This window comes from Lagopus leucura, unplaced genomic scaffold (genome assembly GCF_019238085.1).
Source record: "Lagopus leucura isolate 7727_CA_CO unplaced genomic scaffold, USGS_WTPT01 Super-Scaffold_100026, whole genome shotgun sequence".
Classification (NCBI taxonomy): domain Eukaryota; kingdom Metazoa; phylum Chordata; class Aves; order Galliformes; family Phasianidae; genus Lagopus; species Lagopus leucura.
Genome location: NW_024962277.1, coordinates 2,682,747 through 2,699,573, shown reverse-complemented (window position 1 = coordinate 2,699,573; position 16,827 = coordinate 2,682,747). Strand labels below are relative to the sequence as shown.

The 16,827-nt window shown below is 45.7% G+C and overlaps 1 protein-coding gene across 3 annotated transcripts in view; it reads left to right on the top strand.

Moving 5' to 3' along the window:
• Window positions 1–16,827, top strand: part of FLNB (filamin B) — a 67,105-nt gene that overhangs the window by 11,897 nt on the left and 38,381 nt on the right. For all 3 annotated transcript variants that reach the window (XM_042880537.1, XM_042880538.1, XM_042880536.1), the window contains exons 2-6: window positions 10,743–10,991; window positions 11,940–12,037; window positions 13,068–13,215; window positions 15,684–15,802; window positions 16,518–16,595. In XM_042880537.1, the coding sequence (XP_042736471.1) occupies window positions 10,743–10,991; window positions 11,940–12,037; window positions 13,068–13,215; window positions 15,684–15,802; window positions 16,518–16,595 (692 nt within the window). The remainder of the gene's footprint in view (window positions 1–10,742; window positions 10,992–11,939; window positions 12,038–13,067; window positions 13,216–15,683; window positions 15,803–16,517; window positions 16,596–16,827) is intronic.

Sequence of the window (16,827 nt, the reverse complement as noted above, 5' to 3'; positions counted from 1 at the left end):
GAAGGGTCCCTGTTCAGTATGTGGCAGAGTGCTGTCCCTGGAGGCCACGCAGAGAGCTTGTGAAGTTTGGAAGGGTTTGTGTGAAGTATTTCGTCAAAAGGCTCCAAGTCCAACTTCCAGAGAGGAAAGGTGGTATCCCTGCATGCTGGCTAGGATGTGCTGTTAGCAGTCAGAGCCCGTCGTGCCTGAGGAGCTCCCAATAAAGCTGGGTGATGCTGGCTGTGTCAAAGCAGAGATCCTGCTGCCTGCAGGCTGCGGGTGTGCTGCCTGCAGAGGGGGCAGCAGGATGGTCCTGGGTACAGGGTGGGAAGCAGTGCTGTGATGACTGGCTGCTCAGGGTGATGCTTGTGCATCTGTGTGTCCTAAAACTTGGCTGTGCAGTGAGCACAGACAGTGACGGAGTGCTGGGAAGCGTGGGTGAGAGGGTATGCGCTCTGCACAGGCACGTGTCATGCAGCTGTGGTTAATGTGTGCTGAAGCTGTGCCATTAATCCCATCTGGCCCTTCTTAAGGTGCTTAGAGACCACCCGTGTGACTGTGTCTCTGTCTGGAGCTGCCACAGCCCTCCTGCTTCTGAGTGCTCCTCTCACAAGGGTGTTGTCCAATAAGCTGCCACTGCTGGGTGAATTATATGGGCCTGCGCCTTGAGTGAGCAGCTTGTCACCAGAATGTCATAAACGCAATACTCTCCTGTGAGGGACGATGAGCACTCTCTATAGTGAGGATGTGATTGTGTTAGAGATGAATTCATCTTTCCTATCACTTTTTGAGGAAATGTTAAGGCATAGACAGCTGACTTCCTGATAAGTTCTGCAGTAAGCTTATCACAAAGCTGCAGACAGCTATAGAGTATCAGTTACAGGGTTTTTGGGCTTAAATACTTTCCAAAAAAAAAAAAATCTCAGAGCTATGCTGTTAGGTGCTCAATATCAGTGAAAAAAACTTGGACAAACCACAAATCCTTCCAAAAGCTGAAATAACTGGTGGAATATCTTCTGATGTGTTACCCACTCAGGACCTTAAAGTGCGCTCCAATCTCAAGCTGTTTAGTGCTGCAGCATGGTGCAGAGATTGCAGCTCTGCATGGACCAACCACGAATGGGGATTTCCTTCAAGCACTGTGTCCTTACAGTGATTCTGGTTTCAGATGGAAAAATTGAATCTCAATGTGTATTGTGGCCAAGGAGTTCCCCAGACAGTAATCGTTTTTGATAGTTTCCGACGTGTTGGTTTTGGCTTCAAGAACTCCATCCAGGCAGCCTTCATGCCTGACGTCTGCTGCACAGAAGGCATTAAATGGCTCTATCTGAACGGGCTCATTTATCTCTAGAGAGCTTTACACTCTGTTTCTTACAGCCATCTTGACCTACTGAGTGTGAGTAAATTTACTCCTCAATAAAGCAGAGGTCACCCTGGCATCTCAAAGTCTCTGCAGCATATGTGACTGCTTGGCCTTACTGCTCTTGGGGATAGTGCCAGAAGTGCTGGCAGTGTGGTACCCAAGGTGTAGAGTGGGAGAGGCAAGGCGAAATGATGCAGGTGGGGTCAATTCCATTTTTGTCTCCAGTGCACTGATGCCTAGTGGTGGAGCTGCTGGCTGATTCCTCCTTACGTTGAGCTTTTTTCTTTTTTAACCCCAGTAATTTAAGACATAAGACAGTGCTAAAGACTTGTCATGTGCCTCTGTGTTGGTCCCTGGAAGGTATTTTCAAGAACTGGTAAAGTTTGTAGCCCTGCTTCAACCTGCAGTGAACGGTTGAGGTTTAGGACTACCTTAATCCAGAGATGGTTACAGTGCTCTCACCCTTCAGTGCTTTTGTTGTGTTACATTTGCAGAAATCTGACTCCACAGCTGCTTTTATCAGTGCATTCTTGCTGATCAAGGCTTGGTTTTCTAGTTGTGTAGGCACAGGATGTGTTGCGAGAAGGCACTTTTTTGTTTGCATGCAGCAACACCCTCCAGTTATCAGACTCCTAGATAAGTATTTTTTGCATTTGACTGAAGTTTTTATGCCTCACTTAGGATAGAACCACATTGCTCCGAATTGGGTAGCAGTGTTGCTGACCTGCTGTGCTGGGAATGCAAAGGCTCACTGTGCTGCAGCAGCACTGTTGACCTGATGAGGGTCATTCCTCTTCACCATCCTGTGCCAGAGGGTTGCTTAGTTTCAAAAGCAGAGACAAGCATTTCTCATGGCTGTCTCAGCAGGATGTGGCAGAGGCAAGAGAATGCCTTTCTTCTTGCCCCCCTCCTTTCAGCATTTAGCAGAAGTCTACTTTCCAGCATGCTTGTTCCCAAAGCTCAGGGACTTTCCTCTACATGTAATTCCCAAATGAGTAATTATCTTTTGTGGCTTGCTCTCATCATCCTTCCGGCCTCCTAGTGCTTCCCTGCTGGTGTGGGGATGTGATCCTGTGCTTCCCACGCCTTTCCCGGGCCTTTCTCAGAATTGTAGGGGGTCTCATATGAGTCCCAGATCCTTCAGCCTTTCATCATATGGGAGATGGCCCAGTCCCCTCATTTCTGTGGCCCTCCGCTGGACTGTCCCAGCAGTTCCCTGTCTTTCTTGATCTGAGGAGCCCAGAACTGCACGCTGTTTCTGATGTGGCCTTGCAAGGGTAGAGCAGAGAGGAGGATCACCTTCCTCATGCTGTTGGCCATGCTGCTCTTAATGCACCCCAGGATGCCGCCAGCCTTCTTGCCCACTGTAGCACTCTGCTGGCTGTTCGGGCACAGATCTCCAGTGGGCTTGGTGTGGCCAGTCACTGCGTGAAGCTGCCCTGTGGCTGGGGCCTGCCATATGCAGCCTCACCATGTGCAGGAACATCCTCAGTGGAAAAAGCCCTTGGCAGCATGAAGGGCTGCTTCATCTGCAGCTGCACTTTGCTCGTTACTTTACCCCGAAAGCAGAGCTCTTCTGTTGAGGGCACACAGCAGTGCGTCCATGTCCCTGTTGAAGGCGAGTGGGAGCTGCGGTGTCCTGGCTGACACCGGATGAGCTCAGCAGAGGGGAATGCGCTTTGTTTGCGTGTGGGGCTGGTTGTCTGGCGGTTTTGGTGGTGATGTCATGGCCTGCAGCAGGCCCGCTTCCCATTGGCAATCCTGGGAGCTGCGGGGGGCTTGCAGGAGCCGGTGTCATCAGGCAGGGGGCTCGCCAGACTCGCTGGGGCCTGGGGCAAGGAGCATGGTGGTGCAGAGGGCTGGGGCTGGTGTGCTGCCTCATGGGGCTGGCAGCAAACAAAATAGTGCTTGTGGAAGCTCACTGAAGCGCAGAGGCTGGACACTCACACTGACTTTTTCCTGAAAAGGAAAATAATTAGTGTGGCATTCTTGTGCATTGTCTGGTGGCTGGGTATCTGCACCTGTGGTTCTGCAGCTGCAAACCAGGACTTGCTTGGCAGAGGCAGCTGAGTCTTAAGCAGCTAGTGTGAATGGTAGCCCTTACCCTTTGCATTGTATCCTTGCTCTTCCCTGAGGCATGCAGGCTCTCCTTGTGCCTGCTTGGCCTTCCCACTCTGGGACGCTCCTGTGGCAATGCTACTGAGCTCAGGTGTCTCTGATGCCCTCTCCTTCTGCAGGAGCTCCCATGGCAGAGTTGTCCCCAGGGAGCACTCGCTGCAAGAGTCAAAAGGGTGTGCATGAGTTTGAGGAAGAGCCACAGGCAAGAGCCGCATGTCAGATCAGCATGTTTTCCTTGTCTGCAGCTTAGTGTATGGCTCTTAAGGCCACAGGAGCCCTGTATCAGAGTGAGAGTAGGAAGGAATGTGATCTAACTTTTTTCCTCCGCTCCTGCCCTAGGAGTTCCCAACTCTGAAGTTTCTGACTTTTCCTTCCAGCCACATTGGGTTCCCACTTGCTTTTGGAGAAACTGAGCTAGTGGCTGCCAGCTTAAGCTCCCTTCCTATTGCACCTTACTCTTCTGCATGTGCATTGCTAAGTAGGTGCCCATTAAGAAGTTGGGCAATACTATTTCAGTGTGTGTTTTGCTCCTCAGAGCTCCATTGGTTTGATTCTTTTTGCATTAAAGGCTTTTTTTTTTTTTTTTCCCCAAGCTTTCACTGAAGGGGCTGAATTTGACTTTATTTTTACAGTTGCCTGTTGTACCTCCTGAGAGTTTCTTCTCAGAGGCCCAGCAGGCATGCAGTACAGGGGCATGGATGTGATAGCTGCCTAAGGTCTTTGACTATGTTGGATGGTTTCAAATTCAGTTAAAGTTTAAAACAAACAAACAAACAAAAACTATTGAACCCCCTGAATTATAGGGTTTAATCTCTTGATTTCTAGAATGTCAGATTCCTCTGAGCGGCTCAAATTTCTTAATAACTGATCACACGGGTGGGCAGAGAGGAAAATGGTTTCCATCCTCTTGCAAAAAAGACCCACCACTACTTTCCCATCCTCCTGCTTGTGTCCAGATCAGACTGTTCATAGTTCTCCAGTGTAATGCCCCCCCTCTCAGAAAAATTATTGTTAGAAAGCAGTTATGGAACTTTTTACAAAGCTTGGTGGAACTGATGTGTTCAGCTAAACTTCCTCAAGGTGCAGATGATGCCGTGGGTCTCATTGGCAAAGTTGACCTCTAGCAGCATCTGTGCTGTGACTTAGCACAATACAGAGCCTTGGCTGATATTTAGGTGAGCTGGGTGTAGAGAAACACTTCTGTGGGTCACAGCACAAGCTGCAAATATGGCTGAGATGCAGTCTGGAGAGTGTTGCCATTAGAGGCTACCAGGTTATGGCTACAAATCCAGGAACCTGGCTGGAATTCAGCTATCCTGGTGCCAACTACACGCAGGGAGCACAACTTGTGCTTTCCCTGGGTAAGCTGACTGCATGCGTCCAGATGGCAAGCTGTGTGCTGAGCTCTGAGAAGCTGCAAGGTAGACCTAAGCTTAAGGGCTCATTGAAAGAAACAATTGGAGTATGTTCTGAAAGCACAGAGGAACCCGTGTAATTGATTTAAAGACATCCTATCCCTACAGAGGATGTTGCTAATGTCTTTAGCAGGCACGGTGAGCCTGTGAACACATACTGTATGCTTTGGTGAAGAATTTCCTTAGACAGCTTGCTCATCTTAGCTCCATCTCATATGTATACTACTTCTGTTTGGCATGCACAAGCAATGTGGGAAAGGGCTTTGGAAGAGCTCAGTTCAATGTGAGGTTTAGTTGCAGAATATAAAGCCTTAATGAGTGCTCCAATTTTGATTCCCCTACAATTACTGTAACTATTCAATGCTAGATGAAAATAATTAGAAAGAATTCATAAGCTGCAAGATAATAGCACTTAGAATAAGTGATGTGTAACTGAGATGAACTTTGCACTGTATGAGTTCCTTCCGTGAAGAAAGTGCTGTTACTGGACCACACCTTCATTTTTTAAGGACCATGTATTTCAAGTTTGTCATCTTCCACATAGGCATCACATTAAGTAGTAAATGAGACCAACATGAAGATTAGGGAGAGTGCTTTTTTAGAAGAGCTGGATGTGAAGATTAGTCCAAGCTGTGGGAGCTTTCACATGTGAAGGCTGGAGGCAGAATGTATGGGATGGCTTTGCTCACACCGATCAAGCGGCTGTAGCTAAGAAACAGCTTTAAAAAAAATTCAGCACTCAGAAATGCTTTTTCAGTCCTTCGTTTGTTTCACAAGACTTAGCACAGTCTGTATTACAGCTCAGTTTAGTAAGGAAGCTGTCTGCTGCGGCAGCTTATCTTGTTTCCACTAATTGTCCAACAGAAAATGACTTGCAGTCCTGCTGTGGGGCAGAGTTCAAGGAACCTTGCCACAGCTAGTGTAGTACTTGTGCTTAATCTCAACCTAAGGCAGACTTGCACATAAGCAAAATATGCTATTTCAAGGCTCACTTGTAACACTAGAACTTTTTTGATTTGTGGAATGATTTCTTTTCAGAGAGGCTGTTGAAGGTGATATTCTCCAAGACAAGTACTTATTAGGTTCAGCTCGTTCAGATTGCTCAAGGCAGTGTCCTCTTGAGTTTGGACATACCTGATGGTGGAGATGTTACAGCCTCTCTGGGCTTCTGCTCCAGTGTGCGACAGCCCTCACGGAGAAGACTTTTTCCCTTTTTCCTGGAAATCTGCTTGGAATTTTCCATGTTGTTGTGACTTGGAAATTTTTAAATAGAGGAGTGAGGGGCCTCTTGTGCTGCATGTGGGATGATCTATTGTTTTGATTTATTAACACAATTATTATTATTTTTAACTCTGAAAACCATCTTTCTTCTGGTATAAACCTGACTGAAATAATAAATGTGTGCTGGGCTAGGAAAAACCCTGAGATGGGCAAGGGAGGCTGTTGTGAAAGATGAACACAAGAATTTCACTTGAAGGGCTAACTCCTGAAATGAAGCAATAATTATTTTTATAGCTTAGAATACAATTGTAATTTGTCCAAGGCACTTAATTTAAAGGCGAAAGATGTAGAATGTTCTTAGTCGTGGATATCATGACTTAAAAGACTGAAGACAGCTTTTAGTTAAAGAACCAAGATAGAGTGGGGAATCTTGGTGTCCTGCTTGCTGTGGTGCACAGCTTCAGGTGAAGTTCAGAGGTCTCCACTGGAGTAGGTGAATTTGAAAGCTTCAGATCAAGGTTAGGTTTCAACTTTGATTCTTTCTGTTGAGACAACTGAAAGTACAAACACAGAGCACCAAGCTTTGCAACCTTGGCTGTTTTCCACATGGGAGCTTGGGTTGTGAAGTGTGTTGTTGCCTAAGGTTTACAGATGGCACGTTTGTCTTGAAATGGTTGCATTTGAGGCTCAAACAAGTTATGTTAGTGGCTCTAAACTAGGCAATGTAATGTCTTCCTCTGCACTCTAAAGAGTGCAGTGTTAACGTGTCCAAGTGTAACATATCATATTAATATTTAGTATAGAGCAACAATTATAAATCAGCTCAAGCAGTTAAAACTTGGTTCTGTTTCAAGACTGAAATTGGCGTGTACTGCAGTCCTATGGAATCTCCATAATCCATTTTTTGGGCTGGTTGCCACTTAGTTAATAGGATAATAAAAGGGTCAGAATTACAATCTAGACTCTGAGGTGTGATGGGGGAAGCAAACTAGCTCTGGGTTCGGTCTGTTTTCCTCTTTACCCTACCAGGCAGCCACTTAAAACCTAATAGCTGACTAAGAAGCAGGATACTCCTACATAAAACTTAATGTTGTAGTCTATATATAGGCTTTTTTCTTTTCTTTAACAGAAGAGTGAGTGCTTGAGCTGTTCTGCAGAACCAACACCGGCACTGAACAAGCAAGTTGTGCTGGCAGCCATCCCACAGCACTCGGCCTTGCCGCCATGCTGAGTGCAGGGCTGGGCTGTTTGCTGGCTGCTGCAGGCTGGCTTCAGTGTGCCAGTTGCAGCTTGGGCCTAAGCTGTATGCTGCTTGGAGGCCACAGGAAAAACAAACAAAAACCATGCTATAAGCTGCTCCTTTGGGTGCTCTGATGACACTTTTGAATTTGCTTGTCTGTTTGCTGCTGGGCTCAAGTCCTCACAAGTGCAAAAGCAGACATCTCCCACCAGCTCCAGTGAGCAAGCTCTTGATGCTGTGCATGAGAATGGCCCTTGCAGACATTTGCTGAGGATTCTTAATGTGAGTTAAGTGCAGACAGGGCTCCTTACTTCAGGCTGTGGGAACGCACCTCTCCATGCTCTCAATGCACACTTAGACTCATTTGTTGCAACCAGAGCCTGATGTGAGAGTATAACCTAAACTACTAAGCTTTCATCATTAAGATGGGGAAAGGCCTCCAAAATCACCAAGTCCAACAGTGGACCTGTCCCTACTATGTGCATTTATAGAATCATTAAGACTGAGAAGTACCTCCCAAGATCATCAAGTCCAGCCACAATCCATCTCCACCATGTCCACTAAACCATGACCCTCAGTGCCACACCTCCATGTTTCTTGAACACTTTCAGAGATAGAGACTCTCCCACTTTCCTTCCAATTGCAGAGCCCTGCCACTCTTTCTGAGAATAATTTTTTTTTTAATATCCAACCTGAACCTCCCCTGGTGCAACTGAAGACCATTAATTGTTGTCTTATCTCTGCTACCTGAGAGCAGAGACTCACTGATGACCTCGTGAACGTGGTGTAAATCTTCCCATTTTTGTTCATCAGACTTTGCTCATGGTGGAAGTGTGTGCTGCAGGGGCTGTGTGGTTGCATTGTGCCCCTGAAGCAGTGACTGCAGTAAATGTGCATCTCCATGCTGTAGACTTACCACAAGCTTCAGAGGAATAATCAGAAGAACATGGTTTGAAAGGCTCTGTAAGGCTTCAAAGTGTAGACTGTATGAGAAATAAGTATGACTAAAGTAGCATTCATGGTAGGAAAGCAGTGCTGCAAGATCTGCTGTTCATATCATCCATTTTCCAGTCTGGTACAGCCAGGAAAAGTGTCTTTAGGCAAACCATGGGATGGGTGAATTCCACTGGAAAACTGGCCAAGCTGTGGTACATGACAGTGCCTGCAGTAATAATTGTTGGTGCTTAAGTGTAACTGGAAACATTTTTTTTCTATGTTCCAATCTTGGATGTTTTACACTGGCAGTGTGCGCTTGGTGGAGGTGGTTGCAGGCTTGGTTGTACTGAGTGGGTTAGTACAGGCCCAGCTGGTCTGCTGGTCTGTGTCTGGTGTCTGCATGTTAACATCAAGAGACCTCCAAGAAGAAAGACACTGTATGGTCTCAGTTCGCTATTTAAAAGAGTTCCATCAAAGCAGAGCCTTTTCTGCTTTGTGGAAAACTCAAAGCACTCCAGCAGAGCTGAGCTCTACACTGCTGGTTGGAAATGAAGCTGCTTTGGGCTAGACTCTGATTTCTTTGTGAACCTCAAAGGGTTCTTTTGAATTCTGAGGGATTTCAGAGCCCAGGCGAGCCAGGGCTGAGCTCTGGTGGAAGCTGGAAGGGATCCCTGTGAGTATTCCATAGGGTGCTGATAAAGTCTGTCCTGCCTAGAAGTTCTCCCTCCCTTCTCCCCAACCTAAAGGAGAGTAGACAAGCCCTCCTGCAAGCAGGCTTGGAAAAAATTACATCATGAGATCCCTATGCATGTCAGGAAGTGTGGGGACTGTAAGAGCAAACCGACTTTGCTAACAAAGTACCGCTGCAGGGACAGCATCAGCCTCAGGGAGGAAGAGCTGTCCTGCTCCTGCTGTGACCTCTTCCTGCTGCTGGGGCTGGGGGTTCCTGTGCTGCAGGGGAAGCTTTTGAGCGTGGGCTCTTAACCCTGCTCTTGTGTTGTGCCCTCAGAGGTGGTGGGGCTGGAGGAAGCTGCTTGGCTGCTGCAGTGACCACAGTACATCTGCCTGAGACATATTTATGTGGTATAAATATGGAACAGGCTATTTTTTATCCTAAGTAACATGCGTGTAGCAGTGTGCTTGAGGTGACTCTGTCCCGCTGGCTTTTATCCCTGGGAATGCTGGATGGCGTTCTGAGACAAATTTATTTGTAGCACACTAAATCATTGCTGCATCCATTCTAGTAAAAATGCTGATGTCAGTATAAATCCGGAGCTAAAGCTTGGACATGTTTCTGGCGTGAGGCTGCAGCAGCCTGCACTGTGTTGTGAGGGCTGGTCCCGCTGTTAGATGGGTGTTGGGGCACTTGGTATGCTTCAGCCTTAGTAACTGCTTGTGCATCTTTGCACTGTGCTGAGCCAGCCAGCAAGGCTTTGGGATGCTCCTGTGCTCAGAGAAGTTGTGAATGCCATATCTCTGGAGATGCTCAAGGCCAGGTTAGAAGGGATCCTGGGCAGCCTGATCTGGTGGGAGGCAAGAGATTTGGAGCTCAGTGATTTTTAAAGTCCCTTCTAACCTAAGCTGTTCTATAATATATGAAATGTAGCTGTGCCTTCTGATGTGGTGCAAAAGCTGCTCAGCAGTGTTTGTGTGATGCTGTCTTTTTCTTCACAGCTGCTCATTAAAAATCCAGCAGGGTTTACTCACTTTCTGGCTGTCTGTTGTACATCTCAGACTGAATGTGAGATCAGCTATGAGCATTCAAGTCACAGACTCTTAGCATTGTTCTGTAAGATTAGTCAAAACTGATGCTTTAAAAAATGTAAATAAAAGCCAAGCAAAATGAAATGTTAGCTATTGAGAAAGATAGCATGCCACTCAAGGTCTGATGTTAGAGTATTATCTGCTCAGGACATACCGTCCTATTGTGAAACCATGTGAATAGTAACAGCTTCATGTGAACACTGGGATAAAGGAGATGCACTGTTCCTTGCTTTTTTTGGTAGCTGTTCTGTGTAATCACTTTTTTTTTTTTTTTTTGAAAGTCAAGACCTCTGTATGTTGATAATATGCTATTGAAGTACTGCTGTGATACGTGAGGTGAATAGGGGTGAGCAAAGTGTGCTCCGCACTTGCTGACTTTACCTATAAGCATCCTGAATTTGAACTGTAGGCCATCAAAGCACTGAACACTTTCTGTTTGCTAGCTAGTGCTCACTAAGATCCCTGTGCAATTATTCTGGTGGCAGTTGCTGCTCTGAATGATAAGATCAGGTGCAAGGGCATCCTGAAAGGTTGCAGGATAGCCCTGTTTTGGTTGAGATCAAACAAACCAGGGTTGTTGCCTGTGCAAGTGCCTGTGGGTGACCTAAGTGCTTCTCACCTGGATTACCTGGGCACAAGTGAGGAACTTAAAAATGTGCCTCTTATAGAATAGGAAATAATCAGATGTCTGTTTTTTGTCTTCCAGATAGTAAAGCCATAGTTGATGGAAACTTGAAGTTGATCCTTGGTCTGATATGGACCCTTATCCTCCACTACTCGATTTCCATGCCTGTGTGGGAGGATGAGGGTGACGATGATGCAAAGAAGCAGACCCCCAAGCAAAGGCTGCTGGGCTGGATTCAGAACAAAATCCCTTACCTGCCCATCACAAACTTCAATCAGAACTGGCAGGATGGCAAAGCACTTGGGGCTCTCGTTGACAGCTGTGCTCCAGGTAAGCCTTTGATCAATGTTTCCTTGCCCCCTCTTCTTGGGGCTGCTCTGCTGTTCATAGAGGGGGAGGTTTTCAGAGCTGTACTGAAGGCGGAAGCAAGGCTGTCAGGAAAACTGGAGTCCAAAGAGGCCAGCTGTGGAAAGCAGCACGTTGTAAATGATCTGGCAAAGACAAGTACTGGCCTAAAGCAGAATATGCATTTGCGTTGTTGGAGGTGCTGCATCTAAATCTTGTGTTGGATGCAAGGGACAAAGGCACAAGTGCTGGCTCCCAAGTGCAAGACAGACTTCTTCCCACAGCGAGTGCCAACAACCTCTCAGCTTCAGGGTGCAGCAGGAGACTTTGTGTGTCCTCCTGAGAGAGGATTGCACAGGAGTGCAGCGCAGTCAGAAGCCGCATGCTGCCTGCAACTTCAGTGTTTAGCAAGTTACAACTGTGCAGCTTAAGGCAAGCAACGTGATGAAGTGTGAAAAAGGCAGTTTCTTCACTTTCTCATAATACAGCCTTGCTAATGCAATCTGGGGTAGTGTTGCAGGCAGCTGAAATCCCTTCTTGAAATGTGCTGTAGGAGAACCACCAGAATGTAAAGGATCCCTGGGTGTATTCGTGGTGAATTTAGAGCAGCGTCTTCCACAGTTTAAATGTAAAGCTGTGCTCTGTGTGGCTGACCCAGAAGCTGTATGTCTTTTGTGCTGACAGGCAAGGTGGGTGGGAGGCTTTTGGAATGGGCTGTCTAAGACTGAGTTGGAAGAGCCCCCGGAGATGCTGGTTGTTGTCTGAGAAGCATTTCGGCGAGCAGCATGCGCTTCTCCCATCTGGGTTGCTCTTGCCAGGGTCCAAATGTCTTTATGGCAACATCATTACAAGTAGCTGTGGAGTTTGTACCTGGTTTCATCAGCTAGGGAAGCTTCTCTGCAGGCAGTGCCTAATGATGAAACTTCCTTGCAGGCCTGTGCCCTGACTGGGAGACCTGGGACCCGAGCAAGCCTGTTGACAACGCTCGTGAGGCCATGCAGCAGGCGGATGACTGGCTGGGCGTGCCGCAGGTAAGGCGGTGTGGGAAGCACTGCGAGTTGGTTCTTACAGTGTGCTAAGACTGGGGAAAGCAGGTGAAATTGCTTAGGCACTTTTTAAGGTCGCAGTTTACTTAAGCAAAATTCCCCGAGAAATGTACCATTGTGTTTCAGAGCTCTGGTTATGAGTTTTAGTATAGGGGTTTGTGCTAAAGGTTGCCAGTGTTGCAAGCATGTGGAGTAGGGAGATAGTACACTTCTAGTGATGGCTGAGTGGGTTTGTTTTGCTGCACTGGATGTTAGGAAAAATTTGTTCTCCAAAACAGCAGTGAGGCACTGGCACAGGCTGCCCAGGGATGTGGTGGAGTCACCATGTCTGGAGGTCTTCTAGAACCGTGGCACTGTGGGACATGATTGGTGGACATGGTGGGGTTGGCCTGGATGGTCTTAGTGGTCTTTTCCAACTTTAATGATTCTGTGAATTAATTATCTGAGATAAAAACACACTGGACTAAGAAATCACTTCCAAAGGTGACTTTTAAACAGAGGACAGTGTATTTACAGATCAGGTTATTTTCATGCTGATAAAACTGAACGGAAGTGCTGGAGTCTCTGGGGCTTTTGGAGCACCTTGTATCCTGGGAGCAGGAAAAGAATGTCCCAAGTCTTACTCTGTAGGCTTTGCACTTCAAGGCCCTAGGACACAGCATTATGAATCCCTCGTTCTTTGGTTTTGGTTATCCCCATGCTGCTTTTGTGAGTGTGGCTGCACTGTCTTGGCTTGCCACCATTTAGCTTTTTGCAGCCTCGTGGGAACCCCCTGATAATCCAAGTGCAGGAACCCCTTGCCTCCCAAACTGCAGTGGGACTATAATGAGCTGCTTGATTTTCTTGCCATGAGATGATAACTGAACTAGTTTTTATCACAGAGAAATGAATGTAAGAAATCACGTTAGAGTGTGGGAGTTCTGAAACACAGGAATTTGTGCCGTAGCTCTGTTTCTCTGTTGGCATGCCGTATCCAAGCACTGATAACAATATATTTAATTGTGCTGTCTTTCAGGTTATTACTCCTGAGGAAATTATCCACCCTGATGTGGATGAGCACTCTGTAATGACTTACCTGTCACAGTTCCCTAAAGCCAAGCTGAAGCCAGGAGCTCCTTTAAAACCCAAACTGAATCCAAAGAAAGCAAGAGCTTATGGCCGAGGTAAGGACTCAGTAAGCTTAAGCTGTGCAGAGTGTTTAACTCTTCAGAAAGCTGGGTGGAGTTTTCTGCTTGTGTTGAACTCCAGGCCTACTGTAACAGACTTCAAAGTTTCACTTGTGTACTCTTGGTGTGGTGCCTAGTTTCAGAAATACATGGATGTAGTCCAAAAGACACTCCTAGTTCTAACATGTAAATTCCCCAAGCTCTGAACCTGTTTTGCAAGCTGTTGGTCTTACAGTCTGCAGATGGAAGAAGAAACTAAATGGGGCTGAAACAGCCTTGGTATGAAAAATACGCTAGCAGTATTGCTGCTGACCGTCACTTATACAGTGCTGAGTGCTTCTGACAGTAAAGTACTTCTTTAAAGAGGAAAAACATCTTTCCATCTATGTGCATCTCTAAGCAGGTGCTGTGTAGAGGAGCAGAAATCAGCTTCTCAGACCGGTGGCAGATACGTACTGGGATACGTTTATCCTAACTGGGTTATTTGAATTGGTTGCTTCGTAAGAGTACCCTGTTTGCACATGCAGAAAGGTGCTTTGGTAACCCTTCAAACACTAAATCGTGCTGAGCTTTTACTCTAAAGACCACATTTGCTAATTGGAATGACTCATCCATGAACATTTGTGCATTTGTAGATTTACATACACATTAATATTACATTTTACATGTACAATTCCTGTTACTTTTGATGTGGTTCCACTCTAGATTGGAATACAATAACAGCTAAATGAGTAACATACTTCTATCTTTAGAGTTGTTGGGATATAGCAAGATGTCATTTATATGGTGCTCTTTATTCTCCCTTCCGTATTGTTCCAGCCTGTTGCTGGTCTGTCAAGGTTCTTAGCATTAGTGGATTTCAGAATTGGGTGTATAAGAATGTAATGGAAAGAAAAAAGGCTTTCCTTAGTTTTGTTTCTCTTTCTTGGTGGTTTTTTGAACTTGAAACGTAGGTAGTTGAATGGACATGGATGCTGTCTGAGCACTGATGAGTGATTAGTGTAGTCACAAGTGAGTTTCCCTTCTTGGGGGTTTATGTTCTTTGTTGGTGACTTCCGCTGCAAACTAGAGTGCATGGAGACATTTCTCAGACTGTGAACGACTGATCAACCTGCATCAGTCTGCCAGCTCTGGCTCCAGTCACGTTCACACTCTTTCAAAGTCTACTTCAGTGCCCAAGAGCTCTGTAGCCATTGAAATGGAAATTACAGTGAATGAGCAGCTATTGAAAGATGAATGTTTTCCCTCTTAAATGCCAAAATTGAGTCACTAAGTATAAATGACAGTTCTGACTGCTGACGCGCTTCAGGAGTGGAAGGTGAATCCAGCAGCAAGAGATTGCTGCCAAACTGGGCAGCGTCTTTGGGGCAAATAGGTAACAGTTCTTCGTGCTTCCAGAATAAGGTAATCATCAAGTGTGAAGTTGCTCAGTCTTAATTTTTATTACATTTTTTCAAGTACTGCAGTAAGTTATTCATCACTTTCCAAAGTGAATCATAGGTGAAGCACCTTGGATACTGCTAATTTCCTTCTGGGGCAGCTGTCTGCAAGCATAACGTGAAGTGAGCCTGCAGAGGTGTTTTGCAGATTGAGTGATACATGAAGAGTTCTCATTTAACCAGCCAAAGCAGATCTCTGAGAAGAGGGTGATATTTAGATTAAATGTTGGCTAAGAAAGTGCTACGATTAATGCCATCATGTCTGAAACCATCTTCTGGGGATAAGCTGTCCCTGTCTTTGTGCCTGCAGTAGGAGGGGTACTCAAATACCAAGTCCTAATGCCCGTACAATCAACTGAAGATATGCACAGTGAATTTATAGCTGTTTAAACTAGATGATAATCTAAGGGTTAGTTTGAAAGAATGAATATGTCAATTGTTAACACCTTATCAGAATGCTCAGATTTCCTAGTAAAAACATAATCTTCCTTGCATTGCTCTCAAGTTATTGTTTTCTGAAGATAAACAAGCTCAGGAATTCTGTTGTTCACAACCACTTCCTTTATAATCTATCAGACAGTGCACTTTCCACTAATTGTACTCTGGAGTGCCCACGGTTTTATGAATAAGCTGGGGAGTAATACTCTGGGAAGGAAGGTATATATGTTTGGGCTAGTCTGGAACCAGCAACTTTGGGAAGTTCTTCCCACCCAGTGTGACACTACCATGACAGGTGTAACAACCTGGGGCTTAGTGCAGAGATATGATGAAATCCTGATGGTAAATGCATGCTCTAGCAGGCCCTGTGCTAAGAAATAAAGAAACTGATTAAGTTAGATGGAAGTGGTGCTGAATTGCAGGATTTTAATGGTGTGAAGAGGTTGCTGCATGCCATTTCTATAGACTTCACTGGCAAAATTGTTTGAGCAGCTTTCGAAGAATGGTGAGTCTGAGCAGCTGGTGGGTAGTCTGCAAGCTGTCTCTTGGGTGTTGTAGCAAACACGCTGCTCTTCATCTGCCTTGCAGGAATTGAACCTCATGGGAACATGGTGAAGCAGCCTGCCATCTTCACAGTAGACACCATCAGTGCTGGGCAGGGAGACCTGATGGTCTTTGTAGAGGATCCAGAAGGAAACAGGGAAGAGGTATGTATGTTAAATATTTTGTGGGGAGAACATAAAGCTAGTCAAAACACCAGTGATTTTGTAGTAACTGTTGTCTTCCACGAGATAAGTAATCTAGAAAAGTTACAAAATACTGTCTATCAGAAATGCAAACTTCAAGCTTTTCTTCCATAATTGCCTTATTGTATGAGCCTGAAATTTTTTTTGCTGTCTGCAACTAAGCAACACAAGTCAAATGTCCAGTAGTTGTAGTGCTTTAGCTTGACTGGCCAAGTACGTTCTGATGGGCGTTTAGATAACACACAGCACTAAATCACTATCTGCCCTTACTCATTCTGCAAGAATGGCTAAAGCAGCTATTTAGAAGCCATGAATCATTTTGAGTTAAAATACTGGTTTTAATGTTTATAGAAATTTCTCATCCAAGTACTCCACTTGATCATATTACGACATTCCAGAGAAATACAGCTGTACATTGGACTTAATGTCTCCTCAGTTTTGGCCTGCCTCAGTAGAGCAATTAGCAGCAAAGAGAGGGCAGGGGAAAAGATAGCTTGCTTCACATCTGAAGACAAATCATTTTTTGGTATGTATTGAGGATGTGGAAAGTATACTTGCTCCCACAAAAACATGACACTGATACTGCTGACTGTTCACAGTATTGCATGCCAAACAGGAAAGTCTTAGGCTGTTGTGCATAGGCACAGCTCAAAGACAGCTGTGTTTTCTTTCCTAGGCGAAGATAATGCCATCCAGTGACAAAAACAAGACCTATTCAGTTCAGTACATGCCAAAGGTTACTGGACCTCACAAGGTAGGTTGTGTGTCAAATAACCAGAATTCTCTTGCTTAAGGTGAGCCCATGGGGACTGCATGTTTACTACTGGTGTAATAGCCTTTGGGCATCTTGAAGGATTAGTAATCTGATGTAGCCTTATTTCTCTCTGAGCTATTCCCCTCTCAAAGGGAAGGGTGTGCATGTGTTGGGAGAAAGTGTGTGGGTGTTCAGTGAGGTGGGGGCTTGTAGGCAGTACCACAGCTGGCTT